This window comes from Cavia porcellus, unplaced genomic scaffold (assembly GCF_034190915.1).
Source record: "Cavia porcellus strain 051 isolate PalLab524CR breed Dunkin Hartley unplaced genomic scaffold, mCavPor4.1 scaffold_22, whole genome shotgun sequence".
NCBI lineage: Eukaryota > Metazoa > Chordata > Mammalia > Rodentia > Caviidae > Cavia > Cavia porcellus.
The window spans coordinates 43,228,906-43,251,568 of NW_026947505.1; the positions used below are offsets into that span (position 1 = coordinate 43,228,906).

General features: G+C 47.8%; 1 protein-coding gene across 2 annotated transcripts in view; it reads left to right on the top strand.

Annotated features, from left to right (window-relative positions):
* The window catches only part of Tram2 (translocation associated membrane protein 2), a 78,324-nt gene extending 61,101 nt beyond the window's left edge, over window positions 1-17,223 (top strand). For both annotated transcript variants that reach the window (XM_003474913.5, XM_063233112.1), the window contains 9 exons: window positions 4,988-5,097; window positions 5,571-5,687; window positions 11,775-11,833; window positions 12,481-12,565; window positions 13,114-13,184; window positions 14,309-14,413; window positions 14,622-14,765; window positions 15,626-15,789; window positions 16,932-17,223. In XM_003474913.5, coding sequence (XP_003474961.1) covers window positions 4,988-5,097; window positions 5,571-5,687; window positions 11,775-11,833; window positions 12,481-12,565; window positions 13,114-13,184; window positions 14,309-14,413; window positions 14,622-14,765; window positions 15,626-15,789; window positions 16,932-17,005 — 929 coding nt within the window. In that variant the 3' untranslated portion in view covers window positions 17,006-17,223. The remainder of the gene's footprint in view (window positions 1-4,987; window positions 5,098-5,570; window positions 5,688-11,774; window positions 11,834-12,480; window positions 12,566-13,113; window positions 13,185-14,308; window positions 14,414-14,621; window positions 14,766-15,625; window positions 15,790-16,931) is intronic.
* Window positions 17,224-22,663: the final 5,440 nt, after the last annotated feature.

Consider the following 22,663-nt stretch of genomic DNA (forward strand, 5'->3'; position numbering starts at 1 on the left):
TGATTCCTACTGCAGGATGCATTTGTGTATCCTGCAGCAGTGGGGCATGGGGTGATGAAAGAAGACGCAGATCATTGGTGTCAGGGTCATCTTGGCCAGACATTGCACTTCATGGCCCATGGTCAAAATTGGCCTGAAGATGTATTTTCCTTGGTCAGTTTAGTGTTGGCCCATATAGTGTTTTTAAATGTTTTGAATTAGTCACCATCGTTTGAAAATCAAATGATCTCTTGTGAAGATCTCTCTCTCTCTCTCTCTCTCTCTGGTTTTCAAAATACCAGGCATATGCCCACACTGGGCTGTACCTCTCCTTTGGCCACAGTGGCCAAGAAACGGTGTCCCCAGGACCTCCAGCACCCATGGGATATGAGTTTTGGAGTTTTCTAGTTGTTGTTCCTCTCTAGTGTGTCCCTGACACTGAGGCTGCTTAACAATTGTTTATCGCAGTTTTAATTGTTGTGTTTCTCTGAGTAACGTTTTTTAAAGAGTGTTTCTTAAACTTGTTTCACAAAGTGGAGATATGAAAGATGGACCAATGAGGTAGTGATACACATTTGAAGAACAGCTAAAAACATTTTTCTTTGTGGAAGGAAGACAGTGGTTCGCTTCCTGCACTGGGCCTCCTTGTTCAGAGGTTGTACCTTAAGACTCCTGAGCCACTGTGTTCATTTGTGTCGCTGAAACATTTCATTTTGAAAATTTAGAATAGGTTACTCCCCCAAAACAGCTGTCCTTTTAGAGAGCCTTACAGGACAGGGTTGGGGACCAGGACCTCTAATTTGGATCATGAAAGCAGATTTATAAGAATTAGTGAGCAAACCACTCCCCTATTTTTTTAAAAATTAAAATTACCATTTATCAGTATATTTAAACAAAGTTCCAATCCCTATAGCTCTTTAGAAAGCTAGAGTCAAACCAATTTACTTTCCTATTCTGATCAAAACTAGGAAGCTCGCAGATAAGAGTGAAAGCAATTGATAATTTGTGTAAATTGGAGGACAGTTTTTTGAATCTCGTATGAAGCTGTGAGGTGTTAGGGCAGGGTGGAAGCCAGACTGAAGTCAGACACTGGGAGACCTGAGAACTTTTTTTCTACTTCGTTTACCCATCACATGAGATGATTTCAAGGATCAAATGAGACAATGCTTGTTGAAGATTTCTGAAATTAAAAAGGAAGGCTAGAGAATACAGCTAAAGATCCAGAAGGATCGTCAGACTCATTTCCTGAGGCCAGTCCATTCGGTGACTCTTCTGATTCCATCATCTAGAATCCTCTAGTGAATCTATCTTTCCTGCCATGCGTAGGGCACTCCCGCCTCCCTGCGGACACCCACAGGCCCCCCTTTCTCCTCATAGCAGAGGGGGGTCTTCATCCTCCATCTCCTGTGATCCGTGGAGAACCTTATGGATCTCCTACCCTTGCAGACCCTACCAACTCCAACCCCAGCCTCAGTCCACCACAGATCACTTATTGCAGTGGCTGCTGGTTTGTTCTTTGATTTTAAAACTATGGTAAAATATACGTAACATACACTTCACCATCTGAATGGTTTCCAAGTATATAGTTCAGTAATGTTAGGTACTCCTGCACTGTGTACAGCCGGTCCCTGGAGCTAATTGCATCTTGAGAAACTGAAACTGTATGCCATTAAACAGCTACTTTGATTCTTCTCCATCCCTGACCCGAGGCAACACCCATTCTACTTTCTGTCTCTATGAATTTGATTCCTCTGGGGACCTCTTGTTAGTGCAATCCATCCCATGTTGTAGTGGGTCAGAATTGCCTTGGATTTAGCTCAGCGGCATAGAAAGATGAAAAAAAAAAAGGCATTTTTCAGGCTGAGTAGTACTCTGTGTGTGTGTGTGTGTGTGTGTGTGTGTGTGTGTGTGTGTGTATCGACCATATTTTGCATCTCCATTCATTCATCTATTGATGGACATTTGAGTTACTTCTACCAATTTACCATTGAGAACGTTGAGCCTATGGATGTACAAAAATTTCATTGAGCTCTTGCCTTCAGTTTTTTCACTTTTATCCTCAAAAGTTGAATTGCTGGTTCATATTGTAATTCTGTTTTTAATCTTTTGTGTTTTTGGAACTACCATACTGTTTTCTTTCATTGATACACCATTTTGCATTCCTTCCAGACCACAAAGCTTGCACACATTCTCACCAACACTTGTTACTGTCTGTTTTTTAAAATCGTAACTGTTGCTTGGCTGTGAGGCTCTGATGAGCATTTCCCTAATGATTAGTGACGCTAAGCATCCTCTCGTGTCCTTATTGGCCTTTGGCATGTCTTCCTCAGAAAAATGAGTCTTAACCATTTTTTAATCAAGTTGCTTCATTTTTGCATTGATCATTGATTTGAAGTTTCTTGGGCACTGTGTTTTAAGTGCATGAGAATTCAATGTGTGCTGCTGTGCTCTGAGGGCAGGGGCTGTGCCCACTGCTCAGTGCCATCCCCTCCACTCCTACCCCAGCCCCTGTGTACAGTTTGTGGCTGATGAGCGTGCATACACACAGTTCTCGTGGAAGGAAACAGAGTGGACCTATTCATACGGTGTGTGTGTGTTTTGTTTTCTTTTACTTGGGGGATGGGCTAGAGATTGAACCTAGAATGCAAAGCAAGTGAGCTACATATCTCCTCCCTGCCCACCCCGCATCCACTCTTGTTTCAAGAAAGCTTTACTTTGGAACCATGATATTTGAAGTAAAGAAAGTCAGGTAGCCCTGGGAAGGCATTAGAACAAATAACCTGAAGCCTCTGATGGGTGTCAACTTCCAGTTTCAGACAGTGCTTGTTCTGTTGAGTATAAGTCTCATTTTATCTAATAATCATGATGATGTCTTGATGAAACCTTGCATGTGTTTGGTTATTTATAGTTTGAAAATATGCTGCTCTTATAGCCCTAGCTAATGGGGAGACTGAGGCAAGAAGCCAACAAGTTCAAGCCAAGCCAAGCAACTTAGTGAGCTGCTAACTTAAGAAACAATAGACCCTGCCTGGCAAGCACAAGCTTGTTAGTTCGATCCCCTGTACCATGGTTAGGCTTGTAGCTCAGTGTGAAGGCCTTGGGATCAATACCAGTAAACCACACAGGCACACACACTCACACTACCATCTAGCTAGTGTCCTTTGGTCCTCCCTTAAGGAGGCAGGTGAAATGAGGTGGTGTAAATGTCAGCAGAGGCGGGAGGTAGAGTCACATGTGTGTCTCTCCTCCCTCATCTCCAGTGTCTGGCCCTGTCAGTAGGTCAGCTGTCACGTCACTCTGTTTTTTTGCGGTGAACTGCCTTCCTCTGCCCTCCTGTCTCTTCCAACTTAATTGAGGCCCCATAGCTCCTTTGCTGGGTCACAGAGCAGCTTCCTGTCGGGTGACCTGGCCTCCAGGCATTGCTGCTATCTGTTCACAGCTGGCAAGTAAACCTTCCAAAACACAAGTTTCATTTTCCTGTTTAATTTGCATTCTTGGGTGTTTGTATTGTCTTAAGGGTAATGGCGCCACCCTTTCCATGCCATATGGACAGTGCATGTCAGCCTTGTTGTTCGCCCTGCCTCCCTCCCTACTAGCCCAGTGGCCCCACAGATCCACTTCCTGGACTTGAGATACCTGCACTACAACCTGCCCATCCCCTGGCTTCCGTGGCATCCTGCTCATGCTGCGCAGTGCTAGCTCCATACGCCACCCCAGCTGGAGCCCAGCCCCAGCTGTGCTGTTTATTTCTTGGCAGTAAGGCCTGTCTGTAGGATGATTGTCCATTTGTCCATCCCCCTGCGGAACTTGGCCACTAAGGGCAGTGACTTTTATCTTTGTATTTCAGCTGTTAGTCCAGCGCCTCTCCCATAGTAGGTCTTAGTGGAAAGGAAGAGGAAAGAGGAGAAACAACGTTTGCCAGATTTTGGAGTTCATGTTCTCTGCTGTTCAGTCTGCTGACTCCCCTCCTCCCCATCCAAGGTGGCTGAGGTTAGAGGTGATTCCGAAAGAGATTCGGTTTGCCTTTACTTCATTCTCTGGCCACCCAGAGTCAAAATGACCCTGGCCTACCTTCTGGTAAATGCATTCCGGCAGAGTGATGACTCATGTGTGTGTGACTCAGGGCAAAGCAGCACAGCTGGCCAGGCATCCACCGAGGCCCAGGCAGCCTTTCTTCCATCTCCTGTTGGCCTGCAGCTGGCTACAGAGGCCAGGGCTGAATTCTCATCTGTCCATGGGGAAGGAAGCCACAGTGGCAGGGTGTTATGAGACTTAAGTCTGTGGTATTCTAATGTATCATTGTCATGTATATGATAAGACCCCATTTGTTAAAGGCTTCTTGTAAGTTACAGGTAGTGTGATGCACATCTGAAGTACAAAATATTTCATAGAATCCTTACACTATCCCAACAGGAAAAATAACAGCAGATATACTGTAGCCCTTACTATGTGCCGGACACTATTCCAAACACCTACAGTTATTAATTCATTTCTCACAATAGCCCTATGATATGGAATCTGTTAGTCTCATTTTGAAGATGAGGAAACTGAGATGCAGAAAGGCTATCCATAGGACCTCAAGGTCACATAGAATGTAAAGGACAGAACTGGGATACAAAGTCAGGCGCTCCCGCTTCTGATTTCACATTTCTAGCTCCCTCACTGTGCCTCTTCAGGGAAGTATGGCATAGCAAGTTCATTGCTTACCCTTAGTCACACATCCAAGGAGTAATGGGCCCAGTGCGAGGGCTGATAGTCCCTAATCCTTGGCTCCTAATTTCATTGTTCTTGTGCCCACACTCAGGAGACACACGGTCATGGTAATATAGCGATACACTTAGCCTTCCCCATTAGTGCTTCCCAAAGGCCAAGTCTGGAGGTTGCATAGGGTGTTTGGGGAGAAACTTTCTTCTGAGTCTAGGGCTATAGCAAGTGGGTGGTATTTGATGGCACATTCTGCTTCTCATCTCTTCACTTTGGGGTCTGACGGGATCTTCTCACCCCACAGACAGTGAGATGGTGTACTACCACTACGGCCCGAAAGACCTGGTCACAATCTTGTTCTACATCTTCATCACCATCATCTTGCACGCTGTGGTTCAGGAGTACATTTTAGATGTAAGTGACATACCTAGATGGCGCAATCAGAAGCCGGAGAGATGTCTTGGGGTGGAGGACCTGACCTTGGAAGAAACCAGCTCTGCATCCTTGTGTCCCCTGATTAGCACCTTTTGGTGGGTCCTGTTGGCTGGGCCCGTGTTGGTCTCTGCCCCTTTCCACAGCCTTCTTTAATCAGCACAGGAACAGCAATATTTAATACATTGTCTGAAGAATAACGTGACAGTGTCCTTAGGGATCTGTCATACATAGCATGCTTGGGGGATGTTTTCTTCCTGTATAAGCTAAAGATGTTAATCTTACCCTATCTCAAAATACTTGCCTTAAACTAGGCTTACACTAAATAATTTGGGTTTTAGCCAGGATAAAAGTTCAAACAATGCTCACCTTTGTGGGGAGAAGACAGGAGTTGGAAATCTGCTCACTATGGATATACTTGGACATTAATGTGTTGGATTTTCTTTATTTATTAGAAAATCAGCAAACGACTTCATCTCTCCAAGGTCAAACACAGCAAGTTCAATGAATCTGGGCAGCTGGTCATCTTTCATCTCAGCTCAGTGATATGGTGCTTCTACGTGGTGGTGACGGTGAGTAGCCCTCAGGACCCCAGGAGAGTGAGAGGCAGTCATGAGGCAGCCTTGTCTTTGTCTGTTAGATTCCTGATAAAAGGATTGCAAACGGTTTGCAGGGAAGAGAAAGAGCATATTTAGAATTGAAACTTTTTGCTTTCCTCAAGGTATTACAGTGAGAGACCAAGTGTTATGGATGCTATTTCATAGCTAGAAAGAGTCACTGTGTTCAAAAGTAAACACTTGCTAACCTGATATTAAAATAAGCATACCATGTATCCTCTTAAGGCTGTATTGTTTTACTTGCCTGCCTACACATGCTATCCTAAGGGATAAATATCATGTTCATTCCAGGACCTTTGTTACTAGATTGAAGAGTCCCGAGCTTGTATTTTGCTACAGCAACCACATGCCTTTGAAGTGGCAAGGATGACCTGGACTTGGAGGTCCAGTTTCAATTACAGCAACTTTGTTTTTGGGCCTTGACCTACCCTATGCAAGGCCAGCATGTGGACCGTGTCCACATGTCAAATCTTGTGAGGGCTAGTGCCATTCCCACACACACTTGCAGGACCAGAACATTTATCTACTTTGCCTTTCCGCAATAGGGCTCATATTTCAGGCCTCCTCTGATATAGCAAAATTCCTTTGTACAAAGGAATATGGACAGTCCTCTGGGGTTCGCTGTTAACAAGATCCTGCCTGTCATAGTAGGAAGCGTTTAATTACCTCCACCCTCACCTAGAGCCTCTCGTGTGTGTAACCTGGTCCAATGAGATGTTGAGGTCTGAGGCTTGGAAAATTCAGTGACCCTATGACTTCTGAGATTTCCTTCCTGCCTCCTACAGATCCTTTACTTTCTTTCTCTTTATGACAGTGACAGTCTCCCATATCACAAAGAACTCTTGTTTCCAGAGCTGAACATTCATATTTTCAAAGCAGGAATCAACATGTCCTTTTGCGTATTGCTTTTATTCCTAATATCATTTCATTGCAGAACAGTTTTTCAAAGTTAGGAATGTTAAATTCAGGAGCTAAATTTCTCTCCTTGCAAGCTGGGTACCTTGTCACCCTGCTGGGGGTGGGTGGATTACACTGATTGAGGGGTACCCCTGCCTGTATAAAGCACAGGAGTCTTGTACTTCTGGGTTTCAGACTTCTCCCCACCCCATGATGAGTTCAGGTCCACCCTGAGATCTGGGTTGCTGTGAGCACAAAGGCCTTTGAGCTGATGTTTATGAGAAGCATCGCTTCATCTCTGAGTCACCTTTACCCTGTGCATTTCACTCCCAGACATTCCACCCCAGCTGCGACACATGCAGGCCAGATTTGGAGGCCAGAGCCAAGTTACTAACACCCCTTCCAGCATGTGATGTGCTCAACTGCTCTGTTTGCTTTCAGTCCCTTAAGGACTAGAAAACCTTGATGAAAATTAGATGGGAAGCATATAGGGCTTCTCTCTTTTGTTTTGGTGAGAGCCAGATCCTCACAGTGTGTTCAGCAGGGCTGGAGGCCAGGGAACCTTGCAGACTCCGATGGCCCCAACTCCTCGTGACATCCTTTTCCTCCTTGCCTGCCCTCCTCCCCCCAGACCATCTGCTTGGTAGGAGAGTGACTGAAGAACAAGAGAGAGGTAGTTTGTAGAAGAGATTTTTTAAAAAGACTAAAAACAACTAATTATTTACACCATAGTTTTCTATTATGGGACAGATTTTTTGCAGTCCTTTCCTTCATTCTCCAAAGTGAGTTTCTCAGCGGGTTCTGCCAGCTCCGCCTCCTCGGTGCTCTGGGATGCTGTCCATTGCTTCCTACTGCTCCAGTGCCCTAGTGTGGTGGGGGAGTTCGCCCCTCACAGGGTGTTCCTACTTGTGTTTCCTAGGTGCTGCTGACATCCGCGGTGAGCGGGAAAGCTCCACGACAGTCCCCACCCCAAATATCAGGCTGGGAAGCCTAAGCCCCCCTCATCTTTTGCCTCACTGCTGGTTATTTTCTTTCCAGAAGGATTCTGCTTCCACTCTGGGCTCTCCCATCACATTTACTGTCTGTTCGGCCAGATGGGTCTGTTAAAAACATAAGTCAAATTATGCATTTCCCTGCTTAAAAACTCCCCTCATGGCTACAGTGAAATTATTTTTTCTTCCTCGCTCACATGACCTGGATCCTGCCAGCGTTGGTGGTCTCAGCTGAGTGGACACAGCCGTGATGTTTTTACTCTTGCTTTCCTCACTATCCTGGCCATTCCTGCCCCTGGGGCTTTGTAGTTGAGCTTCCTCTGCTCAGGTTCTCAGTGCAGAGATCTTGGATGGTCAGCTGCTTCTGCCAGCTGCTCTCTACCTGCGAGAGCCCCCAGTTGCATTTGCCACTCTGCCTTCATTGCTGACATCTCTCTGATTGAGGTGTGCATTCTTTGTGTCTGTTTCTCCCACGGTGGCCCCTGAGCTCCTTGCTAGCAGGCACCGAGTTCACTGCTGTACCCTCCTACAGCACCTCACACATACTAAGTGCTCATGTGAGGCTGATAAATAAGTTACAGTTGTGTCTTCTTTCTCTAACCTTCAAGTTTTTTGCATAATTGACTAATGGTTTTCATAAACATCACAGATGATTATTTTTTAAAAATACAGAGAAGTTCAAAAAAAGAAAGCAAATGTACCCCACACTGCACCTACCAAAAATACCAGTTTTATTATTTGGGTGTTTTTTCTCTGCATAGGTTTAAGGGCAGTAACAGGACTGTGGGTAGGCCAATAAGTGACTTTCTAAGAATGTCAACCTCTAACTTTTAATCTATTTTTAGTATACTACTGGTTGTTCAAGAGAAAAGAGGGGAAAACAACAGTAAAGTTCTTCCACTGGAGAGGGTAGAGTGGGCAGACATCTGGTCTCCCCTGTCTGACTTCCGTCGAGTGTCTGACTTCATATTTTAAAACCTAAAATCCATTGGTCAGTAAGAACTGGGTAGAAGGACCCCACTATCAGAACTGGTTGCTGCTAACAGATTCGTTACTTTTGGAGCAGATTGGTTAGTGCTTAGCTGTTCAAATGATACAGAGTGCATCTGAATCTCGGTAGTGGCTGGCTGTGTTGTCTGATTCTGCTGTTTTTGTGGTTCTTTTTGTTCATAGACTAGCAAAGAATGCTGCTAGGAAAACAAGAGGGATAACTTCAATGTGCTGAGGTCTTGCTTAGCTCAAGGGGTGATGTGGGAAATTAAGAGAACAAAGGACTTTGGGGTTCTCCAAACCATCCACTGAGCCCTAGACTGTGGAAGGGTTTGTGGGCATGCACTGTGCTGCATTTGGTCTGGGGACTCAGGTGCCTTGGCATGCATGTCTGAGCTCCGAAGCTGCCCAGCCCCAGTGTCCTATACACAGATGCCTGGACAGAGGGCTGGAAAAGGCTGTTCTCAGAGCAGTGAGTCATTTTCTTCCCGCTCCCTTGCTCTGCTCCCTTCTCCACCTCCTCCAGTCCCTGCAGGCTGGACCCTTGCAAGTGGGCAGCATTTTCTTGGTTTATTGGTGTCAGAGTTCTGGCTTCTGTCTCCAAAGTAAGGAGGCCAGTCTGAGGAGGCGCCTCCTTAAAACTGTAAGGCCCTCCAGGCTGGAGGATTTCTTGCAAGCTCCTGCTCTTGGCCAAATCTTAGGGGGCGGGGGTAGGGTGACACAAATGCCTCTCCCATCTCAGTCCCAGAAATACTATTTTTTTCTGTGAAACACTTTACTGCTTCCTTCAGAAAGAGGTGTTCTCACCTCTGTGGTTTCCCTGGAAGGAAGTATGCAAGAGTATGCAAGAGTATGCAAGACCAGGTATAGTCTGTATGGGGCCAGAGGTTCATGAAGGCAGATTTGTGAATGTCACGGGGGAAGTTGACACATATGGCAACTGTGTGCATGTAAGAAGAGCCACCACACACCACCTAGTGGCTACAGCCTCCTGTCTACGTGCCTCAGAGAGGGAGGTTAGGATAGTGAGATGATAGATAGGCCTTAAAGTTTGGGTGAGATTTTCTCTTGCAATCTCAATTACCATGACTGCAGTGCTTAGTGCATCTGATGGAACTGATTAGTTAGGTCAGTGTGCTCTTGGAGGCCAAGGGTGTGGCCCTGGTGCTGTAGACTATAAGTGGAATGCATGCTTATAGGTCAGAGGGCACACAGTGATTCAAGAGTGGGTGGATCAGTTCCCCCTTGGAATCCAGCTGCGGATTTCAGACTGGGTTCCCACCAAGCCATCTCTTTCATTCAAGATTATTAAGTTCCTGCCTGTAATCCCCAGGTGAACAGTTGAGGTTCTCAGCCTTTTCTTCAAAGCTCCAGATCAGCTGACTTTCTGACTGATAGAAGCAACCTGCCTGAGGTTCTAGGACCAGGAAGTTGGCAGCTCAGCTGGACTTCAGCCATGCTGCTAAAACATCATCTCATTTCAGAGCTGGTTCCTATCTGTTCCTTATTTTCCTTCTTCCTACAAGAGGTCATGCCAGTCTGACCTTCCCTGAGTGACAAGTTAAAGCTTTCTTTGTATAATTTTTTTTTTCCCTTTCCTTTTTTCCGGTACCAGGGATCGAACTCGCGACCGCCTGCTTGCAAGGCAGGTACTTATGCCGCTGAGCTAAATCCCCAGTCCAGTAAAAGCTTTCTTTAGAAGAAAAAATTTCCTGAAACATTCATCATTCATTGGTTCAACCAACACATGTTTCTTGGACTCTTGTGATATCAACTGACTCTTGCTGGAGGAGTAGTATTTCTTCTGAGTTTTATAATCTTGAGTTATAAACTTTGACATCTTCATCTTTCTTGGGTGAAGGCATGTACCTAAGATATCACCGGCCGTCAACACTGTTAGTATGAATTTATTGGCCTGGTGGTTTCTGGTATGTCTTTGAACTTCAGATCCATAACTTGGTGTCATAGATTTTAGAGTGAATGTTTTTGTTTTCATTCTAGGCTGAGCAGGCCTTTTTTTTTTTTAATCGATAAATACTTTCTACATCATTTTTTTTTTCTCTGAAATATAAGGGTCCTGATTTTATACTAGGGTCTTGGTTTTCTCCTCTCATGACCATCTTCTGTTCTGACATGCGCACAAAAACCCTGGCTCTGAGCCTGGCATGATAGCGCATGCCTGTAATCCTACACTGGGGAGACTGAGGCAGGAGGATCACCATGAGTTTGAGGCCAGCAAGGGCTGCATAAGAAAGTTCAAGGCTAGACTGGACTGTAAAACAAAACAAACAAAACAAAACAAAATAAAAACCTCGCTCTGGATGTGGTGATACATGCCTGGAATCCCAACACTCAGAGGGGATGAAGCAGGAGGATCAAAAAATTGAAATTTAGCAACTTAGACCATATCTCAAAATAAAAAGGTACTGAGAATGTAGCCCTGTGTGAAGGTCCTAGGTTCAACCCCAGTGCCACTAAATGAATAAACAAATAAACAAGTGCAAATGCCTTAGTATGGGGAACCTACAGCAGCAGGAATAACTGGTGAAACTGATGCAGTGCGATGGGGGTCTGAGTCTAGACGCACAGAGGCCTGCAGGGACCTGCTGTTCTTTTTTTTTGTCTTTTTCATTTTTATTGGTACCAAGGATCGAACTCACGACCTTGCAAGGCAGGTGCTTATGCCGCTGAGCTAAATCCCCAGCCCCAATCTGCTGTTCTTTTTATCCTGGGGATGTGGAAAGCCAACTGCTCTTCAGTTTTCCAGTGGGTGGCAATTCTAGAGCATCTGCTTACTCATTTTGTAAGCATTTCCTGAGTATCTGCATGCCAGTCATAGTACTAGACACCGCCACATGAACTGTCACATTTCCAGCAATAACTGTGAGGGTGGTATTTTTATCCTCATTTCACAAATAAGCCAGTGGGAGCTTCGAGTCGCTTGTGGACTTGCTCAGCATTTGCAGCTCGCAGATGCCAGACCTGAGCTAAGACACAGGTCTCCAGATCCTGCTGCATCACAGCTTTCACCATTGGACAGGTCCCTCCTTGTCACATCTCCGTTCCTTCCTCTTCCTAGCAGGTGGTGGCTGATTGCATCCATGATGCTGGGACTGGCCACATGTTCACATCTGTAATTGCCGTTTCTTCTCTCCCACCACAGGAAGGATATATAACGAACCCAAGAAGCCTCTGGGAAGACTACCCGCACGTGTACCTCTCGTGAGTATTTGTATGCCGTCGTCCCCAGGGAGGAGTGAGTTGGTACTGGGCTTCTCTGTGGGTAGCCGGCTGGTATGGGGACCAAATCATGTCCTGGGTCTATCAGGGCATGTGTGAGGACAGTGGACCTGTTAGTGTGCCCGGAACGAGAACCCCAGGTGGTGTTCACCTGTACTGTACCCCTTACACGTCCTTACATGCATGGGTCAGATCAAAGCAGAACCCTTTGGAAAGGTGCTTGGCTTTGTCTCCTTCTGCCTCCTTACATTCACCACAGCCTTTGCTCCCCTGGAGAAAGCCTCCCTTGCCTCTCTGCTGCTTGGCCTGGCTCCCTCAAGAGGCTGTGCTGTGTGTCCAAGGCCTTTCAGAACAACAGGAGCAAAGGACAGAGAAGACTGAATCTTCCATTGCCACCTAGGGCCATGGCGGTTCAGTGTATTCAAAGTAGCAGGCTCTGAATCTGTCATAGTATCCTGCGATCAACTTTCCCTGGAGTTCCCTACCCCACACGCTTTTAATCACTCATGTTTTTTTTTTCCTTGGCCTTTTCCTGTCCCTGATATGCTCCAGGGTCTTCACACAGCCTTGGCCATCTTTTCTCCATGCACTCATTAGACCCTTTTGGGACACTCACTTTCTGTCTCCAGCTTCCAGGTGAAGTTTTTCTACCTATGCCAGCTTGCCTACTGGCTACACGCACTTCCCGAGCTTTACTTCCAGAAGGTACGAAAGGTGAGTACTCTGCCCACCTTTCCATGTCCATCCTGCTACTCCCCCCATGGCTTTTCTTTCCTTCCTCTAGAAGCAGGCATGTGGTCAGGAAAGGGATGTGCTGGGCTTGAGGAAAACACAGTAGAAGTGCCTTGAGGCCCCCAGGAGAGCAGAATCCCAGTGCCAGTACCTAGCCTGCCTCTTCCACTAGGCCTGTGACTTTGGGGAAATCTAACTCCTAGATAAATGGGAGAGGTTTTTGCCATTCTTGCAGTCTTTTTTTTTAAAAAAAAAAAAAACAGTTTTCTTATGAATTATTTCCCAAAACCTTCTTCCCCAGTCCCTGTCTCTTCTATCTCAACTCAAACTTTGTTTTACACTGGGCCTGAAGCTGAATCTCAGCCTTGGACTTTTCAGCAGTCCAGTGCAGGGGACTCTGGAGTGACATGGGACTGTAACCAAAGCTGTCTAGGCCTAGAGAGATGGGGGCCTGGCTCTTCTTTGTTCCCGGCATCCCTTGTATCTTCAATGGGGAATGAGCAGTCACCATCTGCATCTCTTGTTTCTAGGAGGAAATTCCCCGCCAACTCCAGTATATTTGTCTGTACCTGGTCCACATAGCTGGAGCGTACCTCTTAAAGTAAGTGAGGACTTGAGCAGCCAAGTTGCTTTGCCCTTGTATCTATCCATAAAAACTGTTGCTCCTCTGACACGCCATCCTGCCTTGGAGCCAACTGATTGTGACTGTAACCTCCACAAAGGATGAGCTAAATAAACCTTTCCTTCTTTAATTTTGGGCATCGAGAATTTTGTCTCAGGAGCAGGAGAAAAGTAAGTCACCGTATAATCTCTCAATTAAGCATTTGCTAGGTAGCATCTGTGTGCTGAGTACCATGCTACGACTTGGGAATACAAAGAAAGAACAATTCCTTCATTTTCAATGATTCATCCCACCTAGTGGGACAGACAGACAAGGTCAGGACAGTTTACTGCAAGAAGCACTGTGATTAGGTCTGTATCACTGGCTGTGGGGAGCCAGGAAAGACTTCTCATGGTTGCTGGCCTTGAACGATAGCCTTGAAGCCTGAAGGCAGCTGAAGCTGGGCCCCTGCTTCACAGGGTACAGATTCCACTGGAGTCTATAGTCTGGGATTCTCTTTTCTTTGGTTTGTAATGAAATGAAGATTAGTTCACTGTGTGGTGGTTCTATAAGTAAGAAGCTTTGCTGTAGTCTTTGACCTTGATTTTATGAAAAGAATCCTACTGATGAGTAGGCTGCACCACTGACAATTTGACTTGTCTTGATCTTTACTGAAGAGTAGGAGACGAGCCAGTACTTTCTCTAGGCTGGGACTTGAGAACTGTTGCTAAGGGCCTGGAGTTCCCTGGACCCGTTTCCAGGGTCCTCATAGCTGATGTCCTGTGAAAATGACTGGATTTGGGTTAACAGAGTCTTAGAGGGCAGCTGCTCTCACCATTTCCTGTCTGGAAGCCTGAAACCATATTAGTTTCCAGATGAGCCTTGGAGGGCACAGGCTCACCTCACTCTGCTTTGGGCTGATACGATCCAGGCAGAGTGGGTTTATGGAAGCTGCTGGACAGGACAAGCCACAGACCAGGGGCAGTCTTAGGGAGAATTCCTACAGGTGCAGCAGCTAAATTGCATCCTAAAGGATGGGACAGGGCCAGTGAGAAAGTGGAGTCAGAGGACAGCCTGAACGCAGAGAGGGTGACGGCTTCCGCCTTGTCTTTTCCCCTCTGCAGCCTGAGCCGCCTGGGCCTCATCTTGCTGCTGCTGCAGTACTCCACAGAGTTCCTCTTCTACATGGCTCGCCTCTTCTACTTTGCAGATGAGAACAACGAGAAGCTGTAAGTGGGGCTCCTGGGGTACTCCTTGAGGGTGCTGAACATCAGAGGCTCCTGCCTTTGGGTGTAAGCTTAACCCTAGGTTGCTCTTTCCTGGAACTTCTCAGGCCCCCCGTGAGGCCTTTTCCCACTCAGTTGTTCTGGATTCATGGGTGAAGGTTACTTTGAGGATCCTAAAGGCTGACATCATTTCCTTGCCCCCCGTGATCAGGTTTAATGCTTGGGCTGCTGTATTTGGGGTTACACGTCTCTTCATCCTCACCCTCGCGGTTCTGGCCATCGGCTTTGGACTGGCTCGTACAGAAAACCAGGCCTTTGACCCTGAGAAAGGGAACTTCAACACCTTGCTCTGCAGGTGAGTCGGGCTGAAGCTCCAGGTGGTGAATCAGGGTTCCCTGGAGCCCTGCCAAGAGCCTCCTGACCTTGGCACAACTTCCACAAAAGGTCAGGGGTGGTAGGTCCTGGAATCTCCCACATACTGACATTTAGCTGAAAATATCTAGACATCAGATATGAGGGAAAAAGAATCCTCCTGCTTCCTTCAAAACCCCTGTTGCTCCCTGCCTGTGGGAGTGCTTAGGCTGCAGTCAGGGTTTTAATCAACTGCAGATTCCTTTACCTTTACTCAGTGTTAAGAGAGTTTTCTTAGTCTGTCAACCAATCATCCCAAGCATGCAGAGACTTTGTTGCCAGAATGAAATCCATTAATATGGATGGCCAGTGTGCAAATACTAAAAAGTCATGAGGAAAAAACCCTATGGTGTCCTTGGGTTGGCCAATAGTCTTTCCTACCATCGAGGATGGCAGCCATAAGCCCGTAGGACCTGGAGGGCATGTGATTTGTCTATACTTGCTTTACCTTTGAGTGACTTGCCAGACAAGAAGCTACTTTTGCAGAATTGTTTTAGCCATCTCATAATGCAGCTCATCTGAAGCCCTCCAGTATTTGTGGAGTTTACATCAGCCTTACCTGATACTGTGCACACTAAAGCCATGTGGCTGGGGATCCCAGGTGTGGGAGTCAACTAGGTGGAGCTGTGCAACTAGGCAGCCCTGGTCGCTGCTTCGTTGCCCTCTCCCTGGACAGTCCCTTCGTACTGCTGAGTGTCCCGGAGCCCAGACTGACCACCAAGGCTCCACTCTTCTGGTAGCAGTGGCCTTTGAGCCACGGGGTTTCTGCCTTGCCTCCCTTGAGCCCTGCTCTGCCTTCCACAGGCTTTTCATGCTGCTGCTGGTGTGTGCTGCCCAGGCCTGGCTCATGTGGCGCTTCATCCACTCTCAGCTGCGACACTGGCGTGAATACTGGAACGAGCAGAATGCCAAGCGGAGAGTCCCAGCTGTCCCCAGGCTCCCAGCCAGGCTCACCAAGAGGGAATCTGGTGAGTGCCAGGCCCTGCAGCCCAGAAAACTGGATGAGGTCTGTCGGAATGGTGGGGAGGAGCTGGGAATCTTGTGCACTCCTTACACCAATCCTGTGGCTCCTCCTTCCCAACTGTGTCCCTAGGCCGGAGGCTCCCTGGCTGACTGACGTGTGCCTGGGCACGGGTCAGGGGCACTGTGGGTGGGGCTGGCCCGAACTAGACCCAGAACCCTGGTACTTCAGGGCAGGGCAGCACTGGGTAAGGCCTTCTGGTGGGAAGTGTCTCCTCGGGGTGGCTCCTGGAGCCCAACCAAGTTCTGTTGCCGTTGTCGCCACCCATGCGTTATACTACACAGCGGCTGGCCGTGTCCTCACCTGCCCCTGTGCCCTACATCTGGGCCTGCCCCTGCCTCCTGGCAGGGTGGCTCCTCTGTCTCCAGAAATGACTCACAGTGACACAGTGTTTTGTGGGCGGCAGGGGCGGGACACCCACTTCTCTGGCCTTTGTGCACGCTCCAGTAATCACCTAGAGGTGTACTTTCTGCCCAGCCTGGGGGCCTGTCTACAGCAGGATCTGTTTCCTGACTCATCTGCTCTTCTCCGAGGATCCGCCTCCTTGGCACAGGCATCTGTGTTTGAGGCAGACTCGTGTGTAGCTGGGTGTGCCGAGGAGGCGGCCTGGGCAGGGGCGTGGTGTGGGCTGCAGCACACTGCCTGTGCTGCAGTGAAGGCAACGGAAAGCACCCTGTTTCTGCCTGTGTCAGGCAGCCGAGGCAGGCCTGGTCCCTGTGGCCTCTTGCGCCTCCTCACTCGTGTTGCCACTGTTCTGAGTTGCGGCATCCCGAGGGAGCTGAGAGGAGCCGAGGACACTGGCAGCTTCTGAGTGATTCCAGCCAGCTTCTGCCCCGGTTCAGGCCTGTGTCTGGGTTTCTGTAGGCTTCCTTGCCAAAGGACTGATACCAAGCGCCTCAAACAAGGGCACTTGTCCAAGACGCTGGGGGAGCAGGACTGTGCTAGGAGCGGTCTGCTGGCTTCCACCGCTACTAGGAGTCCCAGCCCCCTGGGGCAGCCCACGGACCACCCCCAGCATGGCCCTACTCACTATTCCTATCTGTGGCTCCAGCGGAACCCTACATGTGTCTGTCTCTCTCCACTCCCCAGGTTACCATGAAAATGGAGTGGTGAAAGCAGAGAACGGAACCTCTCCACGGACTAAGAAACTCAAGTCTCCTTAAGGCCAAAGTGCTGAGAACAGGAATCTTTAGTGGGGGACTGGCCAGGAGGCAGGAGCCCGGGCCCCACACTGCCTCCTCCTTCCTCCTCGAAACGCTCCGTCTCAGTCCGCAGGAACCTGTCAAAGGGGGTTTTCTCTTTCTTATTTCTTGGCTTTCTCTTCCTATTCTTCCACATACCTTTCTCAATAAAGCCAAAAATCTTTCTCTCACTCCTTCAAGCCACCTCATGGCTTCACTTCTGTCCTGTGTTGGGTTTTCTGGAAACCTAGATTCTTTTCATGGTTCTCTTTCAGCTTACCTCTTCTTACTCTTCATTCATAGCTGCTGCTTTTCCTTTTTACTTCTTAATTTTACCTTAACGTGCAATTTTTCTGCATCTGATTTTTACAATGAGAGGGAGCTAAGATTGCAGTCCTGTCTGTGAGTCGCAGGAGCTGGCAATCTGGAAGCCTCACGCTAAGGAGCTTCTCCCGGGGCCAGTGGCAGGCCCTGCAGTACTCCTTGTGTGGAGGGGCAGGACGAGGAGAGCTGCCCCCTTGGATCACAACCTCCTTGGTGCTGATTGATGTGGAGATGTATGATTCTGGTCCCGCACAAACCAGCTGGAGATGCAGCAGCTGCTGCCGGTTGGGAAGGATGCTGAGGCCTTTGGCTCTGGCTCCTGGCAACTCCATCTAGAAGGACATTGTGCATTCTGTAGGTCTCGTGACTGCAGAGAGCTCACCATTGCTGGCCGTGGGCTGGAAACCCTTGCTGTGGAGATACATGCTGAAGAAGGATACTTCCCACTTGGAGAGCAAGAGTCAAGTATGCTAAACAGGAGGCACTTCCGGAAATGTAACAGACACGACAGGAAGGACAGCACAGTCAGTTGACTTAGGCCTTTCTGCACTGCTGCCAGCAGCTGTGTGTCTTCAGCCATTCACCAGCATTCAAAACCAAACGAAACAGCTGTTAGCCGACCTCCCCTAGACGTGCCTGTCTAAAGCCTAGAACCAGCCAGCCCGGTCAGGGCAACCTTGCAACCTGGACTTTATCTCTCCAGCTGCAGAGACACTAAGCCTCAAGGGCTGCAGCCTCACACCAGTCTCTAGGGTCCCAGAGGGGGTCACCTGACCACCTTCCATTTGGCCTGAATGCTCTTTGAAGTTGTCATTTGCTTATGTGTGTAAGGCACACCCACAGTGTGGAACTAGGACTGATTCAGAGTTGCTTTTCGGTTGGATGAGCAGACATAGTCATGTCACCAGGAGTCTTTCAGTCCCCTCCCAACAGTATTTGTTCCTCCCTTTCCACCTGAAGATGGGGCTGCCAGGTCCTTATGGTGCTTTGTGAGGACTTCACAAGGGGAGGGAGGCTTTTAGAGGTCCTGATTAAGAATGCTTGGATTCTGTGCTGAGATAAAGGGGAGTACAGGGTGGCACGGGAATGTTAATTTCACCTGGCATACTGGTGTTCTTGCTGATTTTTCATAGTAGAGACCATTTTTACCAAAAAAGGGAGAGATGCATCTTTTCCTCAAGGAAACTGCCCTACTCGAGTTCACCAGTATTACAAACTCAAACTTACAATAACTAAGGGATTTGTTTCCAGACACCATTGTAGACTGTCATCTCTCTGCCCAGGAGTGCAGGTGGAATTGGGAAGAAGTGCCTCTGGCTTCTTTTGATTACCCTTAGGAAGCAGGACAGCATTTTTTAAAGTAGGCATCTTCTGCTTCCCTCTGTTTCCCAGGTGGTAAAGGGCAGCTTGATATGAACCCAGCAGAGCTGAACAGGGCCCTTAGCCAAATGCTTCCTGCCCTGCTTGGAACTGCTGGGGGAGGCAGGGTGTGGCCAGCGGCCTCCTAAGCTCCGCCTCCCTCAGGAGCCTTGCTGCCCTGCTCGGTTTTCCCCAGGTTGTGTCATGGGCAGCGCCACAATAGCTATCTGCTGGAGAGGCTTGGCTGAGCTGGTGCTGTGCTATGAGAAGGGGACCTGGGCGTGGTAGTCAAAGCAGCTAGCATCTTGGGTTTAGCGGCCCCACAGAGCATATAGATCTCCATTGCTCTGTCCCCGGCTACCTGGGTGCCAGAGATGACATGTCTTCTCCCTAAGTCTCCTACAAGCATCTGGTGCTACCAGTTCATTGTGCTTTGGGTGTGATACCACAAACCCAGGGGTAAGGGTCGCCTTAGGGCCTGGATCCTAAAGGACAAATATTTCCTCTGTGACAGGAGATCCTATGTTAAAGAAAACCCTGAGATCATGAATAAGGATGATAGCTCTCCAACTTGGACTTCAGGGATGTTTAGGGGGCGTAGAGGGTGATTACAGGACACTTTATTACCTGTACTCATCTCCCTGGCACGTTTATGTCAGTAAAGTCAAGTCATTGTTAAGTTGGCACAAACCAGGTTTTAAATAACTCAGTTCTTCATCCTGTGATTATGTTGGACTAGCTTGTATCAGTTTGGGCACGTTGGCTATTTTCTTTATTTTTCTGTAGTCTCCTGTCTCCAAAGTGCCAAACCAGTTGTGAAAGCCCTGTCCGATCCTCCTGGTGTGAGATGCCAGCGAAGCGCCATCCACCAAGGGCAGAAGATGCCAATCTACCTCAGCAGCCAGGCACCTCACAGCATCCCTCCCTGGCACACCTGTGTGGGGACACCAGCAGATGGCAGTGGTGGGAGGGTTTGGCCTTTGATGGAAGGAGCGCTCCCTGGTGCTGACTTCTCTCCTGGGAGGTTCAGTGATAGAGTTATTTTTACCATCCAGGCTGTGATAGCTTCACTATTAATAATTCCATGTGTTCCTCTTGAAGGTAGGATGGCTGTGGGGGAAAGGATAGCTGTCTCCCTGTGCCATCAGTCACAGCCCTGAGTGGTCGAGGGCCGCCAGATACAGATGGTTGCTGAGCTGCTTGCCTATTCCCATGCCAAGGCAGAACCTAGCAACTGCTAGGAAACCAAATTAGATACCTGTGCTCTGGACCTCTTCCTCCATTCTCTTCTTGACTGGAATTCTAGGACTCTTGAGAGTACCTAACACCAGGGATCTCTAAGAGTGTTTTCTAGGTTTTCTTTTGGAACCTCCTTCCTCAATTCATTATGACCTTTTTTTCCAAGTGGTAAATCAGAAGTAGGAACCAAGAGTATATGATCTCCAGGAATTCCATGATTATGCTGTTTCACAAATGCTTTTATTAAAAGAGGCTTGGTGGCCCCCGTGGCGGGGGAAGGCCTTTGGGTGTGTTTTCTATGCTACAGCTTTCCCAATTGGTTTGGGAGAAGACAGGGGAGTCGGCATAGCTAACTTTCTTCCCTCCCTCCCCAGCAGCCTTCTGCCTGGTACTTTGTACAGGTCATTTGTCAGTGCAGCGGCTAAGAGGGGCAGTGGGACCCACAGCTGCCAGCGTTTCCTGCTCGGGCGTCTGTCCTTGTCCTGACCAGTCTGTTACTCCTTTTGTATCGCAAGTGCCTTACATCGCCGTGTGCCTTGGTCTGTACTGTGCAGTCAGCCGCCAGCTGCTGAGGCTGCAGGGCTGTTGGGTGCATGCAGCCATAGACACTGTACCTCAGCAGAGTTAATGCAGGAAAGGGCCATGGACTGACAGGTTTCCCTCATCCGTTCCCTCCCCTAGAGTGGTAGGGTCTGGTATGTTCCATGCGTTGTTTCTGGTTTCTCCCTTGGTCAGCTTCCCCCAACCAGGCTGGCTGGCTGGCTGTGAAGCCTGAGATGTAGCTCAAGGCAGGGCACAGTTAATGAAACTCAGCGCACCCAGCCCCCAGTGCTTCTAGCCCTCAGGATCCCTCCATCCCAGGGTAGACACAAAGGTGGCCTTGCATCCTCTTTCTTTCCATCTGTGTCACTTCCCATACAGCCCGAAGTTCCTACGGGGAAGGTGTTTCCTGGTACTCCCTGGTGGGGGTTGCATGTAGATTGTCTGACAGTGGGTCTGGACCACAAGCGCAGACCTGACTTCTGAGGCAGGTGGTCCTTTGTGGCAGCAGCCCTTCCCTGCCCCTTGCCTGCCTGTTCCTCCGGGTTGTGCAATAACTGTCCCCACAGTTGTCCTTCCACAGGCCTTGGTGTCCCTGTCGACACCCTGCAGTAGGGAGAAAGGGGACCCACGGGAGGGGTGGTTATTCCTTACAGGGGGTGTGTTGGCCGCTTTCCCTTCGTTGCTGCCATTTGCGTCATCCTGGGAGAGTTTCTATGCCTCTTTTCTAGGACATGTACCATCTTAGAAGTATATTTTAAAAAAATCTTTTGAAAGGAAAAAATTTGTCAGGATGGGAATCAAGTCAGTGTCTAGGACTATCCTGGTGGCATGACTGCCACTCTGCTTGAGAGCATTCCACAGTGTCTTGTTCCTGTGGAGAAGGTGGGGATTTCTTGAGAATCTCCCCGGGGGGCTGGAATCTGGCTATGATGGCACCACCATCTGCTGGGGAGACTCCAGTGTTGATGTGATGAGACTGTAAACCTCACTTTGTGTAATAAACACCTGAAGGATGCGCTGAGGCTGCTGGTACCCAGAGCAACTCATAATGCAAATGTGTACACATTGTCTGTTTTTCTACTTTAGCCTCTTCATGTTATGGACCAAATTGCAACAAGGAACTCAAGGAACATTTGTACCTGCCGTATTTATGTTTTCATGTAAAAGGGTTGGGAGGGAGGGGTGTCTTTTTACTTTTGGTGAACTTTTTTCAAAATCCTTTTTCCACTGTTTCTGTCTGGTTTTAAAGCAAATCACAGTTTTGTATGGATTTTTTAAATGTACATTTTGAAAAAAAATCAAATATTTTCTGAAATAACTGAATAAAAGGCATAGAATTATCAGTCTTTTTTGTGTCTAATTCCTTTACATGCTTTTATATAATGCTTTTGGCTTTCACTTGAAAATGAGCTTGCATGCATTTTAGCCCTGTTGTCTACAGTTTTTCACTAGTCATTGCCTGTGTTTCTTGAGATATAGCTATCCATTGTGGTGATGTGAATCAAGGAACTGAAATTCAAGAAGAAGAATCAGTTACATCGCATTGCAGATAACAATAGGTATCATTGTTATTTATTCCATGGAAAAGAAGGTTTTCTTAAAATGGACAGGAGGGAAGGAAGTCCTCCATGTCCTGTGGTGTCCTGTGGAGTCGTTTGCCTTGGAGCAGCTGGGGTTCAGTGTATGGAAAAGCCACTGCACATGCTGGTGCTTACAGAAGACACCCCAGTATCACTAATATGGGTGGCCTTAAACAGCCACAGCTGTTTTGCTGTGTTTTCCAGAACCATCTGAGATAGTGTAGGGGATGATTGCAGTTACAGGTGGGACACTCACAGGCTAGGAGAACGACCAGGACAGTTTACTTCAGGTGAGGGTGAGTGAGACTAATAGCCACACTGAGGTACACTGCGTGGAGGAGGATAACCTTTCTCAGCCAATTTGCTCATTTGTGTCTTCTAAGTTTATTTTTGTTTCCTGGAGAATGGTGAATGGTGACAGTGAATACTAAATTCATGGTACGTGTCAAATAGTCAACGTATTTATTTTTTCAATGAACGTATTGATATGTACGTGTCATCAGGATACTTCATAATTACTTACCCAACATTTGGAGAAGTCTTCTCTACCTGCTAGCCTCAAATCCCCTCAAAGTTCATGCATGAGTTTTATAGA